Raw genomic sequence first — 24971 nt, 5'->3', positions numbered from 1 at the left:
TTATTTTGGAGGATCTGTCCTGGGCCTAGCCCATAAGTGCAATTACAAAGAAAGCACAACAGTGCCTCTACTTCCTTAGGAGTTTGCAGAGATTCAGCATGAAACATAAAACTTTGACAAACTTCTATAAATGTGTGGTGGAGAGTATACAGACCAGCTGCATCACAGACTGGTATAGAAGCTCTAATGCCCTCGAACAGAAAATCCCACATTACATAGTGGACACAGCCCATTCGATCACAGGTAAACCCTCCCCATGTTTGAACACAGCTATACAGAGCACTGTCGAAAGTGGCATCCATCATCAGGGATTCCCACCAACCAGGACATGGTTTCTTCTCACCACTGCCATCAGGAAGAAGGTGCAGGAGCCTCAGGACTCACCACTGGGTCCAGGAACAGTAATTATCCCCCCAACCATCAGGGTCCTGAACTAGAGGAATAACTCAACTTCACTTGCCCATCACTTGACTTCCAGTCAAGATGGCACCAGTGAACACTGATACCTTGAGCAATGTTTTCCAGATAGTCTGCAAATCTATTTATTTCACTTCTTTTTTGTCTTCTCTTTATTTTAAATGTATTTCTGGAACTGTTAAAGCCCGCGATTTACAGTTTGAATTGAATTGAGTGACCTAGAACTCTGCTGTCTTCGAGAACATTCTGGGAGGTGACCGCAGGCCACGTGGCGAAGCTTAGAGACGGGGTGCAAACCCATAATCAACTCCATTTCACCAGTTAAGGTGCCCATTAATCACTGATTAAAGCACAGGGGAAGATTGAATCAATGAGGCGAAGGCGTAAGGTGAGCAGGTGTTCAGCACCGACTTCCTGCTTCTAGCTGCTGTCAGATAAGATGTCTGTACGTGACCACCTATCGCTCGTTACTGCTGACTAAGGTGTCTGCCTATTGCTCGATAGTGTCTGCGTGTGATGGCCTATCTCCCTCATTACTCTACCTCTGCGTTTGAGTGGCCTCCCTCTCCCTCGAAGAGGATGTGACCAAAATTCTGCAGTTTATGGATTGGACTGGACTCTTAGCAGTTTTATAACTTTTATATTTGTGCTTTTGTCTGTTTAATTTTAGTGTATTTGGTAAGTTTTTGTGTGGTGGGGGTTGAGATTTTTTGTTAAAGTTCACCCACTTCGTTTTTCTGTGCGTGGGGAGTGGGGTTGGTGCTCTTGTTGCCGATTTGTAAGTTTCTTATTGTGCAGGAGGTGTTTGATGTTCTTCTTTGAGTGATTTCCATAGTTTTCTTTGTTTTGTGGCAGCCTGGAGAAAACTAATCACAGAGTTGTAAAGTCATAAGTAGCTAGCCATCTGGACACAAGCTGGGTCTGATCAGCCCCCGGCTGGGTCACCTGGAGGAGGATATATGATGTTGAAAGACCTGAAACACCCGATGATTCCAGGAACATCACTGATGATGTGTCCAGAGGCATCAGTAGATGTATGTACACAGTGTAAATGAATGAACCTTTGGACTCACTTTCAAGGACTCTTCAACTCATGGTATAGAGTCATAGAAAAGTACAACACAGAAGCAGGCCCTTTGACCCATCTAGTCTGTGTTGAACCATTTAAACTGCCTACTCTCATCAACCTGCACCAGGACCATAGCACTACTATGTACCTATCCAAACTTTTCTTAAACATTGAAATCGAGCTCGCAAGCATCACTTGTGCTGGCAGCTCATTCCACAGTCTCACCACCCTCTGAGTAAAAAGAAGTTTCCTGTCATGTTCCCCTTAAACGTCTCACCTTTCACCCTTAACCCATGACCTCTGGCTGTAGTCCTACCCAACCTCACTGGAAAAAGTCCTCTTGACTAGAAAAACCCTATCTATACCCCTCATAATTTTGTATACCTCTATCAAATCAGCCAGCTGGTGACATAGTGGCATTGGCGCCAGACTTCAGAGCGAAGGCTCCCGAGATTAAATCCAGCCGGCTCCCTTGCACGCTTTCCATCCATGCTGGGTTGAGGATTGAGCTAGCAACTCAGCTTCGTAAAAACAAGAAAACCTGCTTAAAAAAAACGCCGTCACGACAGCGTCTCGATGACTCCACTTGGAGTTAAGGGCTTTCTTCTGCTATCAAATCTCGTCTCCCATTTTCTACATTCTAAGGAATAAAGTCCTAAGCTATTCAATATTTCCTTATAACTCATATCCTCTGAACCCAGCAGCATCCATGTAAATTTTCTCTATACTCTTTTAAATCTTCTTTACATCCTTCCTATAGGTAGATGACCACAACTGCGCACGATACTCCAAGTTAGGCCTCACCAACATCTTATACAACTTCAACATAACATCCTATCCCCTGAACTTTTTTCCATTAATGTTGCCTGGCCTGCTGAGTTCCTCCAACATTTTGTGTGTATTTCCTGTACTCAATACATTGATTTATGAAGGCAACTATGCCAGAAGCTTTCTTTACGACCCTTTCTACCTGTGACATCACTTTCAGTAAATTATGGACCTGTATTCCCAGATCCCTTTGTTATTCTACCACACTCCTCAGTGCTCTACTAGTTCACCGAGTAAGAACAACCCTCGTTGGTCTTACGAAAGTGCAAACCTTGCACCAGTCTGCATTAAATTCCATCTGCCATTTTTCAGCTGATGCAGATCCCTCATCAAGCCATGATAACTTTCTCACTGTCCACTACATCCCCAATCTTGGTGACACCTGCAAGTTTGCTGATCCAGTTAACCATATTATCTAAATTATTGATATAAATGACAAACAACGTACCCAGCACCGATCCCTGAGGCACACCACTAGTCACAGGCCTCCAGTCAGAGAGAGGCAACCATCCACTACCATTCTCAGGCTTCTCCCACAAAGCCAATGTCTCATCCAATTCACTGCCTCATCTTGAATGCTGAGCACACTGAACCTTCTTGACTAGCCTCCCATGGGGAACCTTGTCAAACGCCTTGCTAAAGTCCATGTAGAAAACATCCAGTGCCTTGTCTTTATCCACTTTCTGGGCAACTTCCTCAAAAAGGTTAGGTCAAAAAGATATAACCTACCACACACAAAGCTATGCCTTGATCGGTCCATGTCTATGCAAATACTTATAAATCCGGTCCCTTAGAATACTTTCCAATAACTTTCCCACAACTCATGTCAGACTCACTGGCCTAGAATTTCCTGGTTATTTTTAGAGCCTTCCTTAAACAGCGGAACAGTGTTGGCTATCCTCCAATCCTCTGGTACCTCTCCTGTTGCTAAGGATGTTTTAAATATCTCTGCTAGGACCCCATCAATTTCTGCACTTGACTCTGTGGGGTGCAAAATTTACAGCTCATTGCAGGCCCTTCAGCCCACAATGTTGTAACCTAATCTAGAAGCTACTTCCAAGCACCTTAAAACTATGCCCACCCTCATGTTACCCATTTCAGCCCTGGGAAAAAGCCTCTGGCTATCTACATGATCAATGCCTCTCATCATCTTATACACCTCTATTAGGTCTCCTCTCATCCTCCGTCACTCTAAGGAGAAAAGACCAAGTTCACTCAACCTATTCTCATAAGACATGCACTCCAATCCAAGTAGCATCCTTGTAAATCACCTCTGCACTCTCTCTAGAGTATCCATCTTGTTAGGCCTTGGGGATTTATCCACCTTGATTTGCCTCAAGGTAGCAAACACATCTTCATCTGCAATCTGTACAGATTCCATGAAGTTGTTGCTACTTTGCCTCGCTTCTATGTGTCCATCTCCTGAGTAAATTCAGATGCAAAAAGAAATTTAAGATCCCTCCCCATCTGTTTCAGTCCCACACATGGTTTACCATTCTAATCTTCCAGAGGGCCAATTTTGTTCCTTGCAATCCTTTTGCTCTTAACATATTTATAGAATCCCTTGGGATTCTCCTGGATCTTGCACCGCATGTCTTCTTAATTGCTTTCTTAATTGTTCTCGTGCATTTCTTATACACCATAGGCACCTCATTTGTTCCTACCTGCCTGTACCTCCTTTTTTTCTTGTAACCAGGGCCACAAAGTCTCTTGAAAATCAAGGTAACCCACACATTATCTTTACCTTTTATTCTGTCAGGCACTTACAAGCTTTGTACTCTCAACATTTCACATTTGAGAGTACACCAGCCTGTCCCAGTCTACATTTGCCCCGTCAAATGACACCATCAAAATTGTTCTCAATATTTATACTTAATTATTTAATATTATTATTTATTTGTATTTGCAGTCTGTTGTTGTTTATACACTGGTTGAAAACCTAAGCTAACATGGTCTTTCATTGATTCTTTTATGCTTATTATTCTAATATTGTTTATTGAGAATGCCCACATGAATCTCAGGGTTGTAAATGGTGACAAATATTCACTTTGAACCTTAATGTTAGCATTGCGGAGATATTCTGTTCCAGTACTGCATTCTACTTTGTGGAGTGTAGGAAGGTTTTGGAGAGCTAGGAGATGAGTCATTTACTGAAGATATCCGAATTATTGTAAGCATGGTATTTATTTGACAGTTCAGTTAAGTTTCTGATCAGTAGCGATCATGCAGACCATGCTGTGAGATACAACTACGGTAATGACATTGAGCATCAGGAAATGTGGTTAAACTCTCTTACAGCAGACAGTTAGTGGATGATGACAAGATGGCAGCGCGACGCAGTTTGCAGCGGCCACTCTGGAGTTGATACCTGTTATTTGTCAAGCGGGGTGTCGTGCACAATCCTAATCTGATGAAAAAGGGACGTGGGAGCACGGAGGAACATCTGAAAATCTCTAGGAAGGCCTTCTTCATTGCTGCTGCTGTTGTGAGGTCCAGGTCTCTGCTGGGAAGAACAGGTCCCCGGTCCTCGGGGTTGCGTTGCCAGTGGCCGTTGGCGGGGACGTCATAGTACGCTCAGCAGAGGATGGTGCTCGGAGAAGCTGTGCCAGAGGGGATGGTCGGAGGCTCGGAGTTTCGACAGACTCGGAGTCTGCTGCGGTCGGAGCGCTTTCACTGTGTGCTGTGTCTACGAGGCTGAGTCCGGCGGCCCCGTGGAAGTCCATAGCAGGGGTATTCCCTTCTGCCTTCTGTGTGGGATGACGAGTCTATCGGGACCCTGAGGACTTGTGAAAACTGTGTGGTGGTTTCTTTCAAACTTATAGTCTTTTAACATCTTTGGACTTTTTACTGTGCCCATAGTCTGTTTTTTTTATCAATTATGGTATTGTTTGCACTATTGTAACTACGTGGTTTTGTGTAGGTTTTGTAGCTTTAGTTTCTGGTTTGTTGGGTGGTAGAGTTGGTGTCCTGACTTGGTGTGTCTGGTTAGTCTTGTTTTGTCTGCTGGGTTTGGAGCTCCTCTCCGGGGAACGCGCTAAGATGGTAACGTGATATTAATACGCAGCAGCCTGTCCGGACTCTAGATTTGGGGATTACCAAATTTTATGTGGATTTTCTGGTATAGTCTGTCTTGTCGTGTGCTTTTGTGATATCATTCTGGAGGAACATTGTTTCGTTTTTTAACTGCATTGCAGTTGTGGTTTCTAAATCACAATAAACCGAAATTCAAAAAATTCAAATTCAAAAAAATTCAGAAAAGCAAGTGGCTCACAGAAAGCCCCAGCTTGATTATTGTTCATACTGTATCTTTCTGCAATTAGTCATGGGGTGACACCATTTCTATTGTAGAGCAACAGATTACTTTTTTTTTAGTGATAGAGAATCAGAATTTCACAGACAAAATGGATGCTTGGAATCTTTAATAGGTGGTACAGATATCAGAAATGTCTTCTCAATGAAAAGTCCAGTATTTTTTGAGGTGGCGGTGGAGTTTGGAGGCAATATAAGGGACAAAATCTTTACACAGAGATCAGAAGGTACCTGGAACAGGTACTGGGCTAGTAGTGGAAGCAGGCATATTGGTGGAGTTTAAGAGGCTTTCAGATAGACACAAAATATGAAGAGAATGAAGTTATATGATGATACACAGGAGAAGAAAATTTAGAATAAATTAGCATTAAGGTCCACACATCATGGGCTTACTACCCTGTCCAGTACTGTACTGTACTTGATCTTTAATTGTGACTTTCTTATGCATATGGCTTTTAATCAAAATATTGACCATCTGGTTGTTCACCAATGGAGCGAGTTTAAATTGTTGCTGATTCTTGGTCTGAGCCATCAGGGTATTTTACAACATTCTGTCACAGTTCATGAAAGTTATAATGAGCTGTGAATGCTCAGCACAAAGGGAGTTTATAACCATATAACAATCACAGCACAGAAACAGGCCATCTCGGCCCTCCTAGTCCGTGCCGAACTCTTAATCTCATCTAGTCCCACCTACCTGCACTCAGCCCATAACCCTCCACTCCTTTCCTGTCCTTATACCTATCCAATTTTACCTTAAATGACACAACTGAACTGGCCTCTACTACTTCTACAGGAAACTCATTCCACACAGCTATCACTCTCTGAGTAAAGAAATACCCCCTCGTGTTTCCCTTAAACTTTTGCCCCCTAACTCTCAAATCATGTCCTCTCGTTTGAATCTCCCCTACTCTCAATGGAAACAGCCTATTCACGTCAACTCTATCTATCCCTCTCAAGATTTTAAATACCTTGATCAAATCCCCCCTCAACCTCCTATGTTCCAATGAATAGAGACCTAACTTGTTCAACCTTTCTCTGTAATTTAAGTGCTGAAACCCAGGTAACATCCTAGTAAATCGTCTCTGCACACTCTCTAATTTATTTATATCTTTCCTATAATTCGGTGACCAGAACTATACACAATATTCCAAATTTGGCCTTACCAATGCCTTGTACAATTTTAACATTACATCCCAACTTCTGTACTCAATGCTCTGATTTATAAAGGCCAGCGTTCCAAAAGCCGCCTTCACCACCCTATCTACATGAGACTCCACCTTCAGGGAACTATGCACTGTTATTCCTAGATCTCTCTGTTCCACTGCATTCCTCAATGCCCTACCATTTACCCTGTATGTTCTATTTGGATTATTCCTGCCAAAATGTAGAACCTCACACTTCTCAGCATTAAACTCCATCTGCCAACATTCAGCCCATTCTTCTAACCGGCATAAATCTCCCTGCAAGCTTTGAAAACCCACCTCATTATCCACAACACCTCCTACCATAGTATCATCGGCATACTTACTAATCCAATTTACCACACCATCATCCAGATTATTTATGTATATTACAAACAACATTGGGCCCAAAACAGATCCCTGAGGCACCCCGCTAATCACCGGCCTCCATCCCGATAAACAATTATCCAGCACTACTGTCTGGCATCTCCCGTCTAGCCACTATTGAATCCATTTTATTACTCCAGCATTAATACCTAACGACTGAACCTTCTTAACTAACCTTCCATGTGGAACTTTGTCAAAGGCCTTGCTGAAGTCCATATAGACTACATCCACTGCCTTACCCTCATCAATATTCCTCGTAACTTCTTCAAAAAATTCAATGTTTGTCAAACATGACCTTCCACGCACAAATCCATCCTGTCTATCCAGATAATTATAAATACTATCTCTAAGAATACTTTCCATTAATTTACCCACCTCTATTGTCAAACTGACAGGTCTATAATTGCTAGGCTTACTTCTAGAACCCTTTTTAAACAATGGAACCACATGAGCAATACGCCAATCCTCCGGCACAATCCCCGTTTCTAATGATATCTGAAAGATCTCCGTCAGAGCTCCTGCTATCTCTACACAAACTTCCCTCAAGGTCCTGGGGAATATCCTGTCAGGATCCGGAGATTTATCCACTTTTAAATTTCTTAAAAGTGCCAGTACTTCCACCTCTTTAATTGTCATAGGTTCCATAACTTCCTTACTTGTTTCCCACACCTTACACAATTCAATATCCTTCTCCTTAGTGAATACCGGAGAGAAGAAATCGTTCAAAATCTCTCCCATCTCCCTCGGCTCCACACATAGCTGACCACCCTGATTCTCTAAGGGACCAATTTTATCCCTCACTATCCTCTTGCTTTTAATATAACTGTAGAAACCTTTCGGATTTACTTTCACCTTATTTGCCAAACCAACCTCGTATCTTCTTTTAGCTTTTCTAATCTCTTTCTTAAGATTCCTTTCACATTCTTTATATTCCTCAAGCAATTCCTTTACTCCATGCTGCCTATATCTATTGTAGACATCCCTCTTTTTCCGAACCAAGTTTCTAATATCCCTTGAAAACCATGGTGCTTTCAAACCTTTAACCTTTCCTTTCAACCTAACAGGAACATAAAGATTCTGTACCCTCATAATTTCACCCTTAAATGACCTCCATTTCTCTATTACATTCTTCCCATAAAACAACTTGACCCAATCCACTCTCTCTAAATCCCTTCGCATCTCCTCAAAGTTAGCCTTTCTCCAATCAAAAATCTCAACTCTAGGTCCAGTCCTGTCCTTCTCCATAATTATATTGAAGCTAATGCTATTGTGATCACTGGACCCGAAGTGCTCCCCAACACATACATCTGTCAGCTGACCTATCGCATTCCCTAACAGGAGATCCAACACTGCCCCATCTCTAGTCGGTACTTCTACATATTGTTGCAAAAAACTATCCTGCACACATTTCACAAACTCTAAATCATCCAGCCCTTTTACAGAATGAGCTTCCCAATCTACGTGTGGAAAATTAAAATCTCCCACAATCACCACCTTGTGTTTACTACAAATATCTTCTATCTCCTTACACATTTGCTCTTCCAACTCACGCTCCCCATTAGGAGGCCTATAATACACTCCTATCAGTGTTACTACACCCTTCCCATTCCTCAAATCCACCCAAATAGCCTGCCTAGAGGAGCTCTCTAATCTATCCTTCCAAAGCACCGCCATAAGATTTTCTCGGACAAGCAATGCAACACCTCCTCCTCTGGCCCCTCCTACTCTATCACACCTGAAGCAACTAAATCCAGGAATATTTAGTTGCCAATCACACCCTTCCTGCAACCATGTTTCACTAATAGCTACAACATCATAATTCCAGGTATCAATCCACGCTTTAAGCTCATTCACCTTTCTTACAATGCTCCTAGCATTAAAATAGATACATTTAAGGTACTCTCCACCTCCTCCTCTCTTTTCATCCCCAACAATGCATTCAAATTTATTATCCTTTTCTTTCTTCTCCCCTACATCTTCAGGCTGAGTGCATCCCTTCTCCATCGCCTGCCTTTCCTCCCTCACACACTGTCTACTTACTTGCTGTACTGGTGAACTAACCTCCTCTCCCATCGTTTCCTCAAATTGATTCCCGCCCCCTCCCCCCCATCTTACTAGTTTAAAGTCTGCCCTGTAGCCCTAGCAAACCTCCCCGCTAGGATATTGGTCCCCCCAGGATTCAAGTGTAACCCATCCTTCTTGAACAGGCCACGCCTGCCCCAGAAGCGGTCCCAAAGATCCAGAAACTTGAATCCCTGCCCCCTGCTCCAATCCCTCAGCCACGCATTCATCCTCCACCTAATTCCATTCCTACTCTCACTGTCGCGTGGCACAGGCAGTAATCCCGAGGTTACTACCTTTGCGGTCCTTCTTCTTAACTGCCTTCCTAACTCCCTATACTCACGTTTCAGGACCTCTTCCCCTTTCCTACCTATGTCATTGGTACCTACATGTACCATGACCTCTGGCTCCTCACCCTCCCACTTCAGGATATCTTGGACACGATCAGAAACGTCCCGAACCCTGGCACCAGGGAGGCAAACTACCATCCAGGACTCCCGATCACCTCCACAGAACCGCCTGTCTGAACCCCTGACTATCGAGTCCCCTATTACTTTGGTCCTCTTTCTTCTGTCCCTACCCTTCTGAGCTACAGGGCCGTCCTCTGTGCTGGAGGCCCAGCCACTGTCACTTCCTCCAGGTAGGCTGTCCCCCCCAACAGTACTCAAACATGAGTACTTATTGTCAAGGGGTACAGCCACTGGGGTACTCTCTAGTACCTGCCTCTTCCCCTTCCTGACCGTGACCCACCTATCTGCCTCCCATGGCCCTGGAGTGACCACCTGCCTGTAACTCCTCTCTATCACCTCCTCACTCTCCCTGACCAGGCGAAGGTCATCGAGCTGCAGCTCCAGTTCCCTAACTCGGTCCCTCAGGAGCTGCATTTCGGCGCACCTGGCACAGATGTGGACGTCCGGGAGGCTCGGAGACTCCAGGACCTCCCACATCCGACACCGAGAACAACAAGCTGCCCTCACACTCATACTTCCCGAATAACTGAAAATAACAAGAACTAAAAGATAAGCCTACTGTGCCCTCTTCTGCCTAAGCCCTCTGAGCCCAAGCCCTACACTCTGCTCCCGGCTCACTCCGCTGCCCGCAAACGAAGATATGTAAGATAGAGCTCAGTGAAAATTTGGGAAATTTGGTTAGTTTGAAATAAGAGATTAATGTTGTTTATCCCCCAGGTTATTCAATATTTGTAGTAAGAGGAGACCTACCAGAATGTGAAGCTGATGAATTACTGAAAAAGATGACAGTTGTGCAGCTAGAGAGACCAAAATTAATTGGAGAAGAGGCAAACCAACGAACAGAAATTGGGCACAGGTACTGTGGATTTAAGGCTAGAATTCTATTCTCTTCTGTAAAATAACCTCAGAAATAATTTACCCGCGCTCTATGTTACTTCTGGTCCTGAGGTATTATGTAATATTTTGGCAGTGATCCTGATTCTGTTTGATTAAGAATGTTGGTGGTGATTGATTTAACATTGCTTACTTCCTTCATTTATTTCCACAGAGACGAGTAATGTTCAAGAAAAGACATGCAAATGCCTTTTGTGAAAAATAAACAGTACCTAATTACTTAAAAAGTCTAATTATTGTTGGGAAGGAAATATCCTGTATTGTATTTACAGGCATGGAATATCACTAAAGGAAATAAAGGATCAAACAGTAATGAAGGTTTATGTATTCACCAATGGCATGATCTGACCAATTATTTTGAAACTTTTCTCAAGGTTACAGAGCAATGACTGGGAACAAGTGATTGATGTAAACAAGTCAATTACAAATGTTTTGGATGATGAAGATGATGAGAGTCTGCAGCGGGCGTTATCACTAAGCCGACAGCACATGGAGACGGAAGATGAAGAAGCGGATCTACGAAGAGCCATTCACCTCAGCATGCAAGGTAAAAGTTGGAGCCTTAATGAGATACAACCAGAAGTATGGCATGAACAATTTATAGCTACGTCCAGATCTTCTGTTCAGCTGGACAGTTTTAGTAGTTTCAGAATGGGCTGCAATTGTAACTGTGAAACCTTCCCTTCGTTGGAAACTTTGTGTCAGTTGTTTATAAATCCACACATAGAAGTGTGTATTGCTCTGTATTTTTTGCAAAGGACAGCACATATAAATAGTTTGTGCTGATGCATTTCAGCAAGTAACCATAAATATACAAAAAGCATTTCTCCTAGAATTTAACAAAGTGGTTACACTTTTTACATTTCCTTTATCTTTTTTTCTTCTTAAGCCCATCATCCCCACTGGGGCATAGGCTGCCAACAGCAGTTCACCTGAGTTCTCTGCTTTGGACCAGTCCTTCAAGCTGTTCCCACCATGAATCCTTCCTCTCCCGGGATTGAGGTCTTTGGAGCTTCTGTTGGTGTTTCTGTAGCTCTGGATGGGGTTGCTCGCCCCATGACCAACATTTCTCCTTTTGCAGCTGGGCTTGGGGCTGTCCATGGCAGGGCTTTCTTTTATCACAGGACACCAAATTCTACGTTCATATTGCACTGGAAATCCTCTGTTTATTACAAAATGCCCCTTCTACAGGCATACACTTGTGTTGGAAAACAGCAAGTGGTCAGCCACCCTCCTTCCTCCTCACCTGGACTCAGCAGTCACCTACCAGCTTGTTCTCCCCCACTTTTTTATTCTGGCTTCTTCCCCCTTCTTTTCCAGTCCTTAAGAAGAAGCATAGCCTAAAATGTCTACTGCGTATATCACCTCCATAGATGCTACCTGAACCTGCTGAGTTCCTCCAGCATTTTCCTCAAAAGTTGAAGTGAAAGAGGCTGGATCAGGTACATAAACATGAGAAATTCTGCAGATGCTGCAAATCCAAGGCAACACACACAAGATGCTGGAAGAATTCAGCAGGCCAGGCAGCATCTATGGAAATGAATTTGACATTTTGGAGTGAGACCCTTCTTCAGGACTGGAAAGGAAGGTGACAGAGGGGAAGGAGGACTAGTTAGAAGGCAAGAGCTGAAGCCAGGAGGCTTGATAAGGTAAAGGGCTGGAGAAGAAGGAATCTGATAGGAGAGGAGAGTGGACTGTAGGAGAATGGAAATGAGGAGGGGACCGGGAGGAAGTGATAGGCAGATGAGAAGAGGTAAGGGGCCACAGTGGGCAATAGAAGAAGGGAGGGCAAGGGACAATTTTCTTTACCAAAAAGAGGAATCGATATTCATGCCATGAGGTTGGAAGCTACGCAGACAGGTTATTAGATGTTGCTGTTTCACTCTCATCATGGAACAAGATGAGGCCATGGACCAACGTGTTGGTACAGGAATGGGAATTACAATATTTGGCCACTGGCAAGGTCCCCTTTGCATTCTGGAGTGGAGGTGCTCAACAAAGCAGTCCCCCAATTTACAACGTGTCTCACCAATGTAGAGGAGGCTGCATCAGAAGCTCAGAACACAAGATAGATTCACAGGTGAAATGTTGCCCCGCCTGGAATGAGTGTTTGGGTCCCTGAATGGAGGAAAGGAAGGAAGTGATTGGGAAGCTGCATTTTTTCTGCTTGCAAGGATAAGCTCTGGGAGGGATGAATGGACAAGAGGATCTCTGCAGAAAGTGGAGAGAGGAGGGGAAATAAATATATATTTGGTGGTAGGATCCCTTTGGAGATGGTGGAGTTCTCTGGATTTGCTGAGGTCAGTTTTCTGATGGTCCAGAGTGGGGTCCTCTTCCAGGAGTATGTCTGTGGAGGTGTCTTGAGAGCTGCTACCTGGACTCAGCACGGTAGAGGTCAATCGACCAGATGTTTGATGGTAAAGTTGGAATTGGTGTGGAGAGACTGGAGGGCCATGAGTTCAAAGGGAATAAGGTTCAAGGAGGAGAGAGGAGTGCTGAAGTCGAGCCAGTTGATCTCTTGTCAGCAATTTGAGATGAAAAGATCCAGAGCAGGCAGTACCAGAATGAGGTGTCCAAGAAGAGGAGGAGGGTTGGAGACAGGTGAAGGGGTCACCAGTGCATCGTGCGGAACCTTTTGCATCAGTCTGGAGTAACTGACTTGCAAACTTGGTACGGATATTCTAATAGGAGAATGCACTGGATTATTAACATTCCAAATAAGTGCTATTATACATCTGTCTGTTCGTGGTGAAACCTCAGTTACTCGTGCACTCCAATCATAAACCAATCAAGCCTATCAGCCTTGGAAGTGAAAACATTGAATTATTGTTCAATGACAATACCATGGGAGCCATCTTTTCCAGGAGGACATTACAGAATGTTCAGTGGTGGGTGGAGGATCTGGAGATAATGGTTGCTTGTGAAACTCTGCAAAACCTTTTCAAATTTGCATCCCATAAAATATTTCCTCCCATCTTTTTAAGTCTGTCGCCTGAGTCACAATGCAGTGGTTAAAATCCTGTTCCAGAGACTGGCGTTCTTGTGCTAAGTTGCATTTGATACAATAAGTTGGTTTGGTGCAATAATGAGCGGTTTAAGGTGGTGCTACTGAAGGCAGGTGACTTCTTACTGGTGGCTTTCAAATCAAGGAATTCGACCAGATATTCTAATAATAACACTTTTTATATGGAAAATTGTGGTAAACAATCACCGCGAACTATGAAGAGCCAAGCAAAGGCAAGGTTGATCTGATGGTTGAGGCATACGTGTACAAGACGGAATCACAATGAGGTTGAGGCGTGTTCAAGGGGAGAAGTGGAGAAGTTGGAACTTCAGAGGCAAAGTTGGACCAAGCGGAGTAGAGAAAAGTGGAGCTATTGACTGGGAGCGAGGTTTGGTTCAGGAGAATGCAGTTGCTTGCTTTTATTTTTGCATGATTTGTGTTCTTTCCTCATCTTTCTCTGTGCATTTGGTGTTGGCCTTTTTTTTTCAATTGGGTTCTTTTGGGTTTCTTGCTTTGTGGCTGCCTCAAAGGTTGTATAATTTTTACATACTTTGATAATAAATGTACTTTGAATCCTTTGAATAAATAAGCCCAAAATGGCAGCAGTCTTCACTTGGTATTCCCATAATTATTATCTAAAACAGATGATTTTTGCTTGTGAGAGTTGCCATGTGCAAATTTACTGTTGCATTTCCTATAATACTGTTGTCTATGCTCAAAAGAACTTTTCAAGATTCAAGATTGTTTTTTGTCATTCTTCAGTACACGAGTGTAAAGGAGAATGAAATGATTGTTACTCAGCATTTCAGTGCAGCATTAAAAAAAACAATAACACAAAACACAATAAATATTAATATAAAAGCAATTCTATAAAATGCAATATACAAGTAACTTGCTGAAGGTAGCCATATATACATAAGATCAATTTTTATAAATATATGTTTATAAAGTGACACTATAGTACCTTGGGATAAGCTGAAATTGAGAAAGATTCAAGAAAAATGCAGTTGTTCCTTTCTTTTACTTATGAAAGGAAAACCATCAACTCCTTTTGCACCATTCATATTTTCCCATGTCACCTTTCTGTTTCAATTGATCCTCAACCTACTCGAGCCTGCAGGTTCTCTTTTTTTGTCTGTGGCATCATGGTTATACAAGTTTCTAATTATTGGTTGCCATTTCTTTGAATGGAAAGAAAAATATAATGAGTCACCACAAGCCCTATTTTTTTTCAATTTTTAATGAGAATAAATTTAGATTGCTGATAATCTACAGTTGATACTTGAATAGATAGAAATTTAAATGAGCTTTTGTCCTTTGAAACAGAAATGTACAAAAGAAGGTGATAGACTTCACGTCCCTGAGTGGCTGGAAACAGAGCAAAGCCGTTCTGTATACCGTATGTACATAGAATCTCAATAGGGAGAAGTTTCATTACTGAAGTTCTAGAACTGGTTTACAAATAAAACATGGCAACCATGTTTTTATGTTTGTAGTTTACAAAAAAAGCTGCATATACTGTTTTAAAAATGTAGAATAAAATGTTCACATTGTTGAAAAATTATGTGTATACATAAGGATATTTTTTCTGGGTACTCAGTGAAACCAACCCCTTTAAACTAATTGTGCACTTCTGAAAATGATTGCCTTAGGAACAAATCTATTCCTCTAGAACAGAGTTATATATCTAATTAATTGCTGGTTGGTAACAAAGGAGTGAAATTGCTCTTCTGAAATGCTTCTATAATTAACAGTTCATATGTCAAAATTGAATTGTAAGAGGGTGTCAAACCATAGATTGACAATTTGTTGGGATTGGAATTGTAGAATAACACACTACAAAAATCCAGCCACTGACCATACTTAGGCCTCTTGAATATGTTCATATTTTCCTTATGCTTTACAAATATGCAGTTTTCTTTTAAATCTTACTGAGCTGCGGTTATTCAGGGCCTCAGTGAGGACCTAGAGTATTTCTTACAGGAAGTGCTTCCTATCTAAGGTGGGATATCACAAGAAGCCCATCGAGTCTGCTCTACCACTCCACCATGAGCTAAACTATTCTCCCATCTAGTTCCAATTTCCGGCTTTTTCCCCATATCCTTTGATACCCTGACTAATTAGATACCTATCAATCTCCTCCTTAAACACCCTCAATGATTGGGCCTCCACAGCTGTATGTGGCAACGAATTCCATAAATCCACAACCCTCTGGCTAAAAAAATTTCTCCTCATCTCTGTTTTAAATGGGTACCCTCTAATTCTAAGACTGTGACCTCTTGTCCTGGACTCACCCACCAAGGGAAACATCCTTTCCAAATCTACTCTGTCCAACCCTTTCAACATTCGAAATGTTTCTATGAGATCCCCTCTCATTCCTCTATACTCTAATGAATACAATCCCAGAGGCGACAAACACTCCTCATATGTTAGTCCCTGCACTCCAGGAATCATCCTATTGAATCTTCCCTAAACTCTCTAAAACTCTCTCAAACGGATATACTGTACCCATTTGCCAGATTAATTCCTAGAGTGATAAGCTGTGCCTATGAGGAGAATTTAAGCAGACTGGGTATATTCTCTCTAGAATTCAAAAGAATGCGAGCTGAATTTGTTGAAATATTCATAATTTGTATGGGAATTGTCTTGATGTAAGAGACCAATATCTACATTCCAAAATCCAAAGGTCTTAGTGGCCCTCCCTTGAAGTGCTCTGACTGACTGTAAGGCTGGGCTGGAGGCTTTTTTCAACTGAAAAATAATATTTGGAATTAATTTAAAATATTTAATTCACGTGTATCCAACTTGTGGTAACTAATTAAAACAAAACGTAATTTTAATTAAAAACACGTCAAAAAAGCAAAAGTAGTTAAAACATAAAAGTAATGCCAAAAAAAGTAATTATTACAATTTCCCCCTCCAGTTTTTGACCCACCCATCACCTATCTCTTTTGAATATCTGCCATATTGTTGAGCACCTAGTAAAGTCTCTAGTCCTAACTAAAAGACAATGGCAGCAATTTTGTCATCTATTCTCCTAAATTACAAAATCATCTTCATTTTAATTTTTAAGATTTTCAGTCCTTAAATTTGACCAGTCGTAAGCTGCCTTTTTATAAGGATTAACATTTCAATTGAAAGATGCAACTTATGCAGTTAAACACACACTATTGTGTCAAGGAGGCAGAGGAGCACTTAAAGGACTGCTTTGAGTTGGTGGATTAGACAAAATATTCAGAAATTCATCTTCAGTTCTGAATTAATACACCACAATTGTCACCAATTTCATCAAGGCCTGTTGTAGATGTGTATGTGCCTTCGAGAACGCATTGGACATTCCCAAACCAAAAGCCGTGGATGAACTAGGCGATTTGTTGTCTGCTGAGTACATTTAAGACCAGTGATCCAGAACCATACAAGAAGTCTAGGTACGACCTACAGAAGGCTATTTTAAGTGTGATAAAACAATTCCGAATGAAGTTGGAGACAAAATGGATGCACATCAGCTCTGGCCAGGTTTGCAGGGCAGTACATCATACAACGTGAAACCTAACATCATGAATGGCTGGGATGTTTTGCCCCCAGATGAGCTAAACATCTTTTATTCATGCTTTGTAAGGGAGAATAAAACTACACCTGTACAAATCCCTGCAGTAGCAGGTGAAGCTGTATTCTCTGTCACAGAAGCTGATACCAGAGCATCTTTCAAGAGGGTGAACCTTTGCAAGGGCATTAAGCTCTGATCATCTACCTGGTAGGGCTCTGAAAACCTGCGCCAACCAACTGGCTGGGATGTTCAAGCACATCTTCAGTCTCTCACTGCTGCAGTCGGAGGTTCCCACCTACTTCAGAAGGGCAACAGTCATACCAGTGCCCAAGGAAAGCAGGGTGAGCTGCATCAACAACAGTGGTAATCACATCTACTGTGATGAAGTACTTTGAGAGGTTAGTAATGGCCAGAATTAACTTCTGCCTAAGCAAGGACCTGTCAACACATACAAACACGTTGGAGGAACTCAGCAGGTCGGGCAGCATCCGTGGAAACGAGCAGTCAATGTTTTGGGCTGAGACCCTTCGTCAGGAGTCCTGACAAAGGGTCTCGGCCCAAAACATTGACTGTTCGTTTTCACAGATGCTGCCCAACCTGCTGAGTTCCTCCAGCATGTTTGTACGTGTTGATTTGACCACAGCATCTGCAGTGTGCTTTGTGTTTACTAAGCAAGGACCTAGACCTGTTGCAAATTGCCTATCGCCACAATAGGTCTACAGCTGAAGCAATCTCACTAGCTCTCTGTTCAGCCTTGGATGAAATGGACAATAGGAATACCTTCATCAGGCTGCTGATTATTGATTACAGTTCATACCATCGTACCCTCAGGACTAATTAATGACCTCCAAATCCTGGGCCTCTATATCGTCCTCTGTAACTGGATCCTTGACTTCCTCACCAGGAGACCACAGTCTGTGCGGATCAGAGATAACATCTGCTCTTCACTGACAATCAATACAGGTGCACCTCAAGGATGTGTCCTTAGCCCACTACTCTGCTCTATCTCTACCCACGACTGTATGTGTAGGTACAGCTCAAACAGTGATGAGGAGGGAACAAGAGCGAGATAGATCTGCTGGTTGAATGGTGTTATGATAACAACACTAGAACAGGACTTTACATAGCCAGTGATTTCAGATCTGACAAGTCTGTTACATGCTCCATAATTGCAACTGATAGAATGCAAAAGGGGAACTCAGTCTGCCTGTTGTGTTCAACCCCAAGAGCCTCAGTAAGGTGTTGTACGAGAGATTAGGGAGCAAAACGAGAGCGTGCTTTGAGGGTGACTGGTCAATGGATGAACGTGGAGGGGGAGGGGCATCATGGTCACGTTGGGCCTCGGTCTCTCTCAACCCTGGCGGTGCAGACTCAAGGGGCCGAATGGTCTACTTCTGCACCTATTGTCTATTGTAACCCACCGGATGTATAATTGTGAGCTTCAGGAAGAGGAAGTCAGGGGCATACATTGAGGGATCAGCATGGTAAGGGTGAGCAGATACAGGTACCTGGGTGTCAACACCAGAGCCTAATGATGCAATTACAATGAAAGCACAACAGTGGCTACATGTCATTGTGAGTTTGGGGAGACTTGGTACGTCACCAAAGACTCTCGCAAATTTCTACAGATGTACTGTGGAGAGCATTTCAGCGGTATGGAGGGGCCACTGCATAGGATTGGGAAAGGCTGCGGAAAGTTGCAAACTCAGCAGGTTTCCATAATGGTACTAACCTCCCCAGCACTGAGAACATCTTTAGAAGGCAGTGCCTCAAAAAGGCGGCATCTATCATTAAGGACCCATGTCACCAATGACATGCCACTTTCTCATTGCTACCATCAAGGAGCAGGTATGAGAGCCTGAAGACACACACTTAACACTCTAGAAACAGTTTCTTCCCCCCTGCCATTAGATTTTTGAATGGACAATAAACCCATGAACACTCACTATTTTTTGCTCTCTTTTTGCACTAATCATTTAATTTAATTTTTTATATCTACTGTATTTCTGTAATTTATACTTTTTCTTTTATTATGTAGTGCAATGTACTGCTTCCACAAAACAACAAATTACACAACATATGCACATGATATAAAACTTGATTCTGATTCTGACAGTGGCATATGTATACCAAAATTTTGGGTATATTCAGGAATGCTTAAGTATCCACTTTCATCCAGCTGAAAATGGACAAATACCATGTGGACTTGGAAGTTAATTACAGCTTAAAAATTCAGAAGCCTGTTAGAACTCTCCTAAATACTTACTGGCAATCAACATCAGGAGCAATGTATATAACACTGAAAATAAGTATTGTTCTATTACAAATTCAGCATATCAGACTCGGCTTTTTGTACTTCTTCCCTCTGTAGATGATAATGAGCTAGGTTTTTCAAGTGTTAACAGTTTCATATGTAGTGCCCACACTATCGGCTGATGTATGTCCAGGGGAAAATCCGTCCACCCCCCCAAACCGTGTCTCCTGTTTGCATGGACGCTGTGAAATGCACACTGATACAAACTTGCACACACAATATTAGACCGCATACCATGTGCGTTTACAGAGTACACTTTATAAATCTTACTAGAACTAGGTAACTAATAATGATACGATATAAAAAGAAAAGGCGCCAAAACTTATCAGAGTTCAATCAATTCGTGCACAACCGTTGGAGCTCAATTTCGAAGTCTTCGGTCCACTATTCAATCTTCTCGGACCTCCTCGACCCGCCGCCTGGGACCAACCTCGGTGATTGACCAGAGCACGTCCAACACGTCCTTCCTCTTCAGTTCTCCTGCCGAAAAACCTGCGCACTCAGTCCAGGTTCCCACACATACAGATAGAACAACATTACTACCATTGGTTAGTTGCTCCATTATCAATAATTATAACCCAAACATTCCAACTAAACAGAGCATTATCTCATCAGTTACCCACAAAGAAGCTATTTCATTATAACTCTACAGAGAAGCCATTTTATATATGCAGTTAGCAGTTAACATGCAGTTAATAATCTGAGAACTCTATGCATATTATATGGGAGATTTTGTTAAGAAAATAATACAATTTCAGTTATTCAATTCATTAGGCAATCTGAAATTTATTTTAACTGTAAAATTAAACTGCTAATTCTTTTTTACTTTTTTTTGTAATTTTTTTTATTGAAGTTCATCAAACAAACATTTCCATAAGATGTATTTCAGACATTGTACCTATATATCATATCATCTATATCACAAATCTCCACAAAGTATTTATCTGGGGCATACACTTATGGAAAAGAGTGGAAAGAAAAAACAAACAAAAGGAAAGAACTATGAACAAGTAGGGAGTGATCTTTTTTTTACAACAGATTCATTGATTTGTGAGAATAAAATCAGGCCTATGAGGCATTATGTAGTTAAAACATTTTTCCCAGTGTGAATCAAATTGTTCCAGCTTATGATTAACAGATGCTGTTATCTTCTAAATGCAAAGTTTAAACAAATTGTGAAGCAAATTATATTTCCCAATGATATTCTTTAATTTATCAACAGAGTTTTCTTTTAATTCCAGGAGGGAAGAAGAGACAAATTGACCACAGATCTATCTGTGGATCTAGCACAGTTACCAGAAACTATCAAAGACATTATGACTGAGTATTTGATCAAGTCTGAGCAAGTATGAGTCAGTGAGTCAGCATGGATTTCAGATAGCCCCGTTGTGTTTGAAAATATGGTTGCACTTTGTTGAGGAGGCCACAGCATTGTGGTTCTAGGTTTCTGTTAATAATGCCTAAGTTAACTTAATGCCCTGATTGATATTTATACCAGATAAATTGCTACTTATTGCATTGCTTGATATATGAAAATTAACCATTTATTTCTTAATTGCAATTGATTACACCTCAGAACTAAATCATAAAAATGTTTTTGGATGTCCTGAAGTTAGGAGAACCAATATGTAAATACAAGACTTCCTTGTCCAGCAAGTTTGATAAGATTATTAACAAATTTGTAAGAGCACATTGAATTAGTGATTAGCAAAGATGAGACAGGGCAGGATGGGAAAGTGTGCCACTCGTGAAATAGTTCCAGAGCTCCCTATTTTCATCATCATATTGGTGATTCAGATAAAAGACTGAATAATTATAGGTGTGACTGGTTTGGAGGTACATTTCATTATGTGGAAAGGAACAGACAGTTAGCTCAAGTAATATTGAAAGAATCTGGCCCAGTTAAAGAACTGGAAAAAGATAAAGGCAGATAGAGTTAAGTATGGGCAATATTTGCAGTTACGGTTTCCACTTCAACAAAGAATAAAGAGCACAGATTTGATTTGTATTTCTTTGAAGTATAAAAATTGAGCAGAAATCCACAATGGTATTTAAAATAGTTAATAATTTTGATAGTTACAGAAAACTTTTTTTCCTCTTGATGAATAATGCTGAATAGAAGAGATAGAACTGACATTTTAAGCAAGGAGAGGAATTCTGACTTAACAACAAAAACACCTTCCATTTATTTTGCATCCCAAGGTGCTTTGCAAGAGCAAGTTTTAAGGAAAAGATGAGAAGGAGAAATTCCGGGGATGAAATTTTAGAACCAAGGATTTTGGAACTTTCAGTCCAACAAAAGGTGCAAATTTTTGTCTTAAACATATATCTTTGTGATCACTAGACCTTGGTGGACATTGGTAATACAAATACTGCAGGTCTGATTCATTGGCGAGAATGACGACTAGGGAGCTGTGTAGCCTCAGATGCTGCGTGTACCAGGCACTCATGCCACAGTGTTGCCTGTTATAGCCACCCAGGGGAAGAGCTGTGAGAGCGAACGGAGACAATGGAATTCATGCCCAAGGACCAGGCCCTCATCTCGCAGCGTCACCAGTTACCGTCACTTGATGGAATAGACCCCAGTGGTAGTGTAGGAGTGAACAGAGGCACGGCGAGCGTGCAGGAATCTTTGCCCAAGGACCAGGACCTCGTGCCGTGGTGATACCTGTTACACTTACCCAGGGAGAAGGTGCTGGAGGTGTTGTGGAAGCGAATAAAGGTACAGTGGGCATGCTGGAATCCATGCTGAGTTGTAGGCTCTCTAGTGTTCGCTCCCTGGAAAACAAGCTGGATTGTGCTCAGCTGCAGGACATGAGGAAATGCTGCATTCTTGTTCTTGCAGGAACCTGGCTCCAGGCAACATCCCATGTACCATCAATCTTCTGGCCATGCCACTCAGGGGCTTGTGCTGATATTATTTTGTGACTGTATGTACTGCTTTGCTCCTTGGCCCTGGGGGAACTTTGTTTCACTTAGCTGCATGCATGTGTATTCCTGAATGACAATTAAGCTTGAACTTGACTTGATAGTGAATAAGTTAATTATTGGTACAAACAAGAGGCCGGAATGAGAGATGAACAGATATCAAGGAAGGTTGGAGGTTAAGTCGATCACAGAGATAGGGAGGAGCAAAACTATGGAAGGATTTGTAAACAAGGATGAGAATTTTAAAGTCGAAGCATTGCATGACCAATATAGGCCAGCAAATACAGGGGTGGTGAATGATTGGAATTTGATGGGAGTTAGCAGATGTACAAAAGGTTGTGTTTAGGGGTAGATGATTGGAAATTGAGAAGATTCAGATTGATGAATTCCAGAATGATAGTGATTTGAAGAAATAGTAATCAAATTAAATGGATTGGGGGGAGGGGAAAGTATATGTACATGGGGTTAATTTTTATTTTACAGTTGTCACCTTTAATCTGCAGTCTTCATTTACTACTGAAGTTTTACCTCATTTTGGGGTTAGTGGTGGAAGGGGTGGGCAGCTTCAAGTTCCTGGCCATGAACATCTCAGCTGATTCCCCCTGGGCCCAACTTTTGACGCAATCACGAAGAAGCACCCCAATGGCTATACTTCATTAGGTATTTGAGGCGATTTGATATGTTACCAAAGTCTCCAGCAAATTTCTACATATCTACCGTGAAGAGCCTTCGCAGTGGTTGCATCATCACTTGGTGTAGAGGTCCCAATGAACAGGATCCAAAGAAGCTTCAGAGGGTTGTAGACCTGGCCAGCTCCATCATGGGCACAACCCTCCCCACCACTGAGAACATCTTCAAAAGTTGGTGCCTCGAGAATGCGGCATTCATTATTGAGGATCCTCATTCTCCAGGACGTGCCTTCTCATTAAAACCACCAGGGAGGAGGCACAAGATTCTGAATGATCCATAAGTGCTACCCTCCTATTTCTCTTTTGCACAATTTATTTATTTATGTCCTGCACTGTACTGCTGCCGCAAAAACAAGAAATTTCATGTCATATGTCAGTGATAATAAATCTGATTTAGATTTATTCCATTGGAAATGAAGGAAAGAAGAAAAAGACAAGCAGTTTTTGTAGGGGGTTGGGGGGTTGGGATGCAAGATACAAAGATGTGCTTGTGTTTGGTTTTCTGAGTGATAGTTGGTAATACAGTGATGGAAGACGCAAGCAAGAACTGGACCATCTTACCTGACATTATTTGATTGGTTGGTTATTGAATTGTTTCCTTACAAAAGAAATTGTGCGACAGCTAGTAGTATGATTTTTGCAAAACCCTTCCCAATCCCTCTTTTGGGTTACAAATAAATCCGTTTATTTTATAAGTGAAATCCAGGGAATATTGTTGGTGACATTTCCTGATGAGTTTTTAATCGGGTGTCTGGCCCCATTGTTTGTCTTTTCATACGGTCTGCTGAGGTTTTCACAGAGGACAGAGAAGTTGCTATACAATCGGTTTATTGTTGCCTCGTGCTGAGACACAGTGAAATAATTTGTTTTACATGCCAGCCATACCAATCGTTTTATTGTTAGTTCATCAAGGTAGTTCAGGGAGAAAGCAAAAACAGAATGCAATGCACTGGAGATGTTTATAAATTCATTAAGACTGATAGCTAAAGCCCAGAGAATGGGGTGTGTTGACAGAAACAGACAAGCTGTTTTCAGGCTGAAGCAAATAAGTGATCGGGTGCTGACAGGAAGCTCAATTCATTTTGTGGTTTACTGTTTCTGAATATAGGAAATAAGATATATTGGATTACATTTGTGTTTTAAGTTACCAGGTTTAAAAAAGAAAGATTGTTCTCGTCCAAGATGAATTACACAGTAGGCATCTCCTTTGTGTGTACATATGGTTTAAATGAATTACATTTTTAAAATGTATTTATAATTTTGATAAAAAGATTTCATTTTTTTTAACAATTCTGATTTTAGACTACAGTTTTGGTTTGTGAGAGATTATCTGGAGCGGCCTCAATTGGATGGTAATTTGTTAAAAAGCTTTAATTACAGTCCAATTGCAGCTTAAAATCTGTTATTAAGCTTAAAGCATTATTGTGTGATAGGTGAAGTTTAAAAATAATGAAAATTAAGATAGTTAAAATAAATTTTCCATGTTTTGCTAATATTGTAAGATAAGTCATTCATTTTCCTCGCTTGTTAAGAAAAGTAGTAGATTTAGCATTGATATGTTCAATAAGATACTGGAATATTTGAAGGTACACTGGTGTAAAAGAGAAGGCTGTCTCCTTATGCATAATTGCAGCTTAAGCAGTAGCACACAGCCAAATGTGCTCCAACAATTGTGGATTGTAGATATGTTTTAATTAAGTGTAAAGGGTACTATATTTTTAATTATCTGTTGAGATATAGGCAAGAATAGGCCCTTTCGTCCCTTCAAGCCCCCCCACCTAGAAACCCACCTATTTAACCCTAACCTAATCACGGGACAGAAAATTGCAACACTCAAACAATTCAGTGAAATGTTTTGTATGAGAGTGAA

The 24971-nt window shown here is 41.5% G+C and overlaps 1 protein-coding gene across 1 annotated transcript in view; it reads left to right on the top strand.

Moving 5' to 3' along the window:
- Positions 1-24971, top strand: part of atxn3 (ataxin 3) — an 80615-nt gene that overhangs the window by 42187 nt on the left and 13457 nt on the right. The window contains exons 7-8 of the mRNA XM_059960122.1: positions 10443-10581; positions 10994-11166. Coding sequence (XP_059816105.1) covers positions 10443-10581; positions 10994-11166 — 312 coding nt within the window. The remainder of the gene's footprint in view (positions 1-10442; positions 10582-10993; positions 11167-24971) is intronic.

The sequence above is a fragment of the Hypanus sabinus genome, chromosome 2, assembly GCF_030144855.1.
Source record: "Hypanus sabinus isolate sHypSab1 chromosome 2, sHypSab1.hap1, whole genome shotgun sequence".
NCBI lineage: Eukaryota > Metazoa > Chordata > Chondrichthyes > Myliobatiformes > Dasyatidae > Hypanus > Hypanus sabinus.
This window is presented reverse-complemented; position numbering and strand designations above follow the sequence as displayed.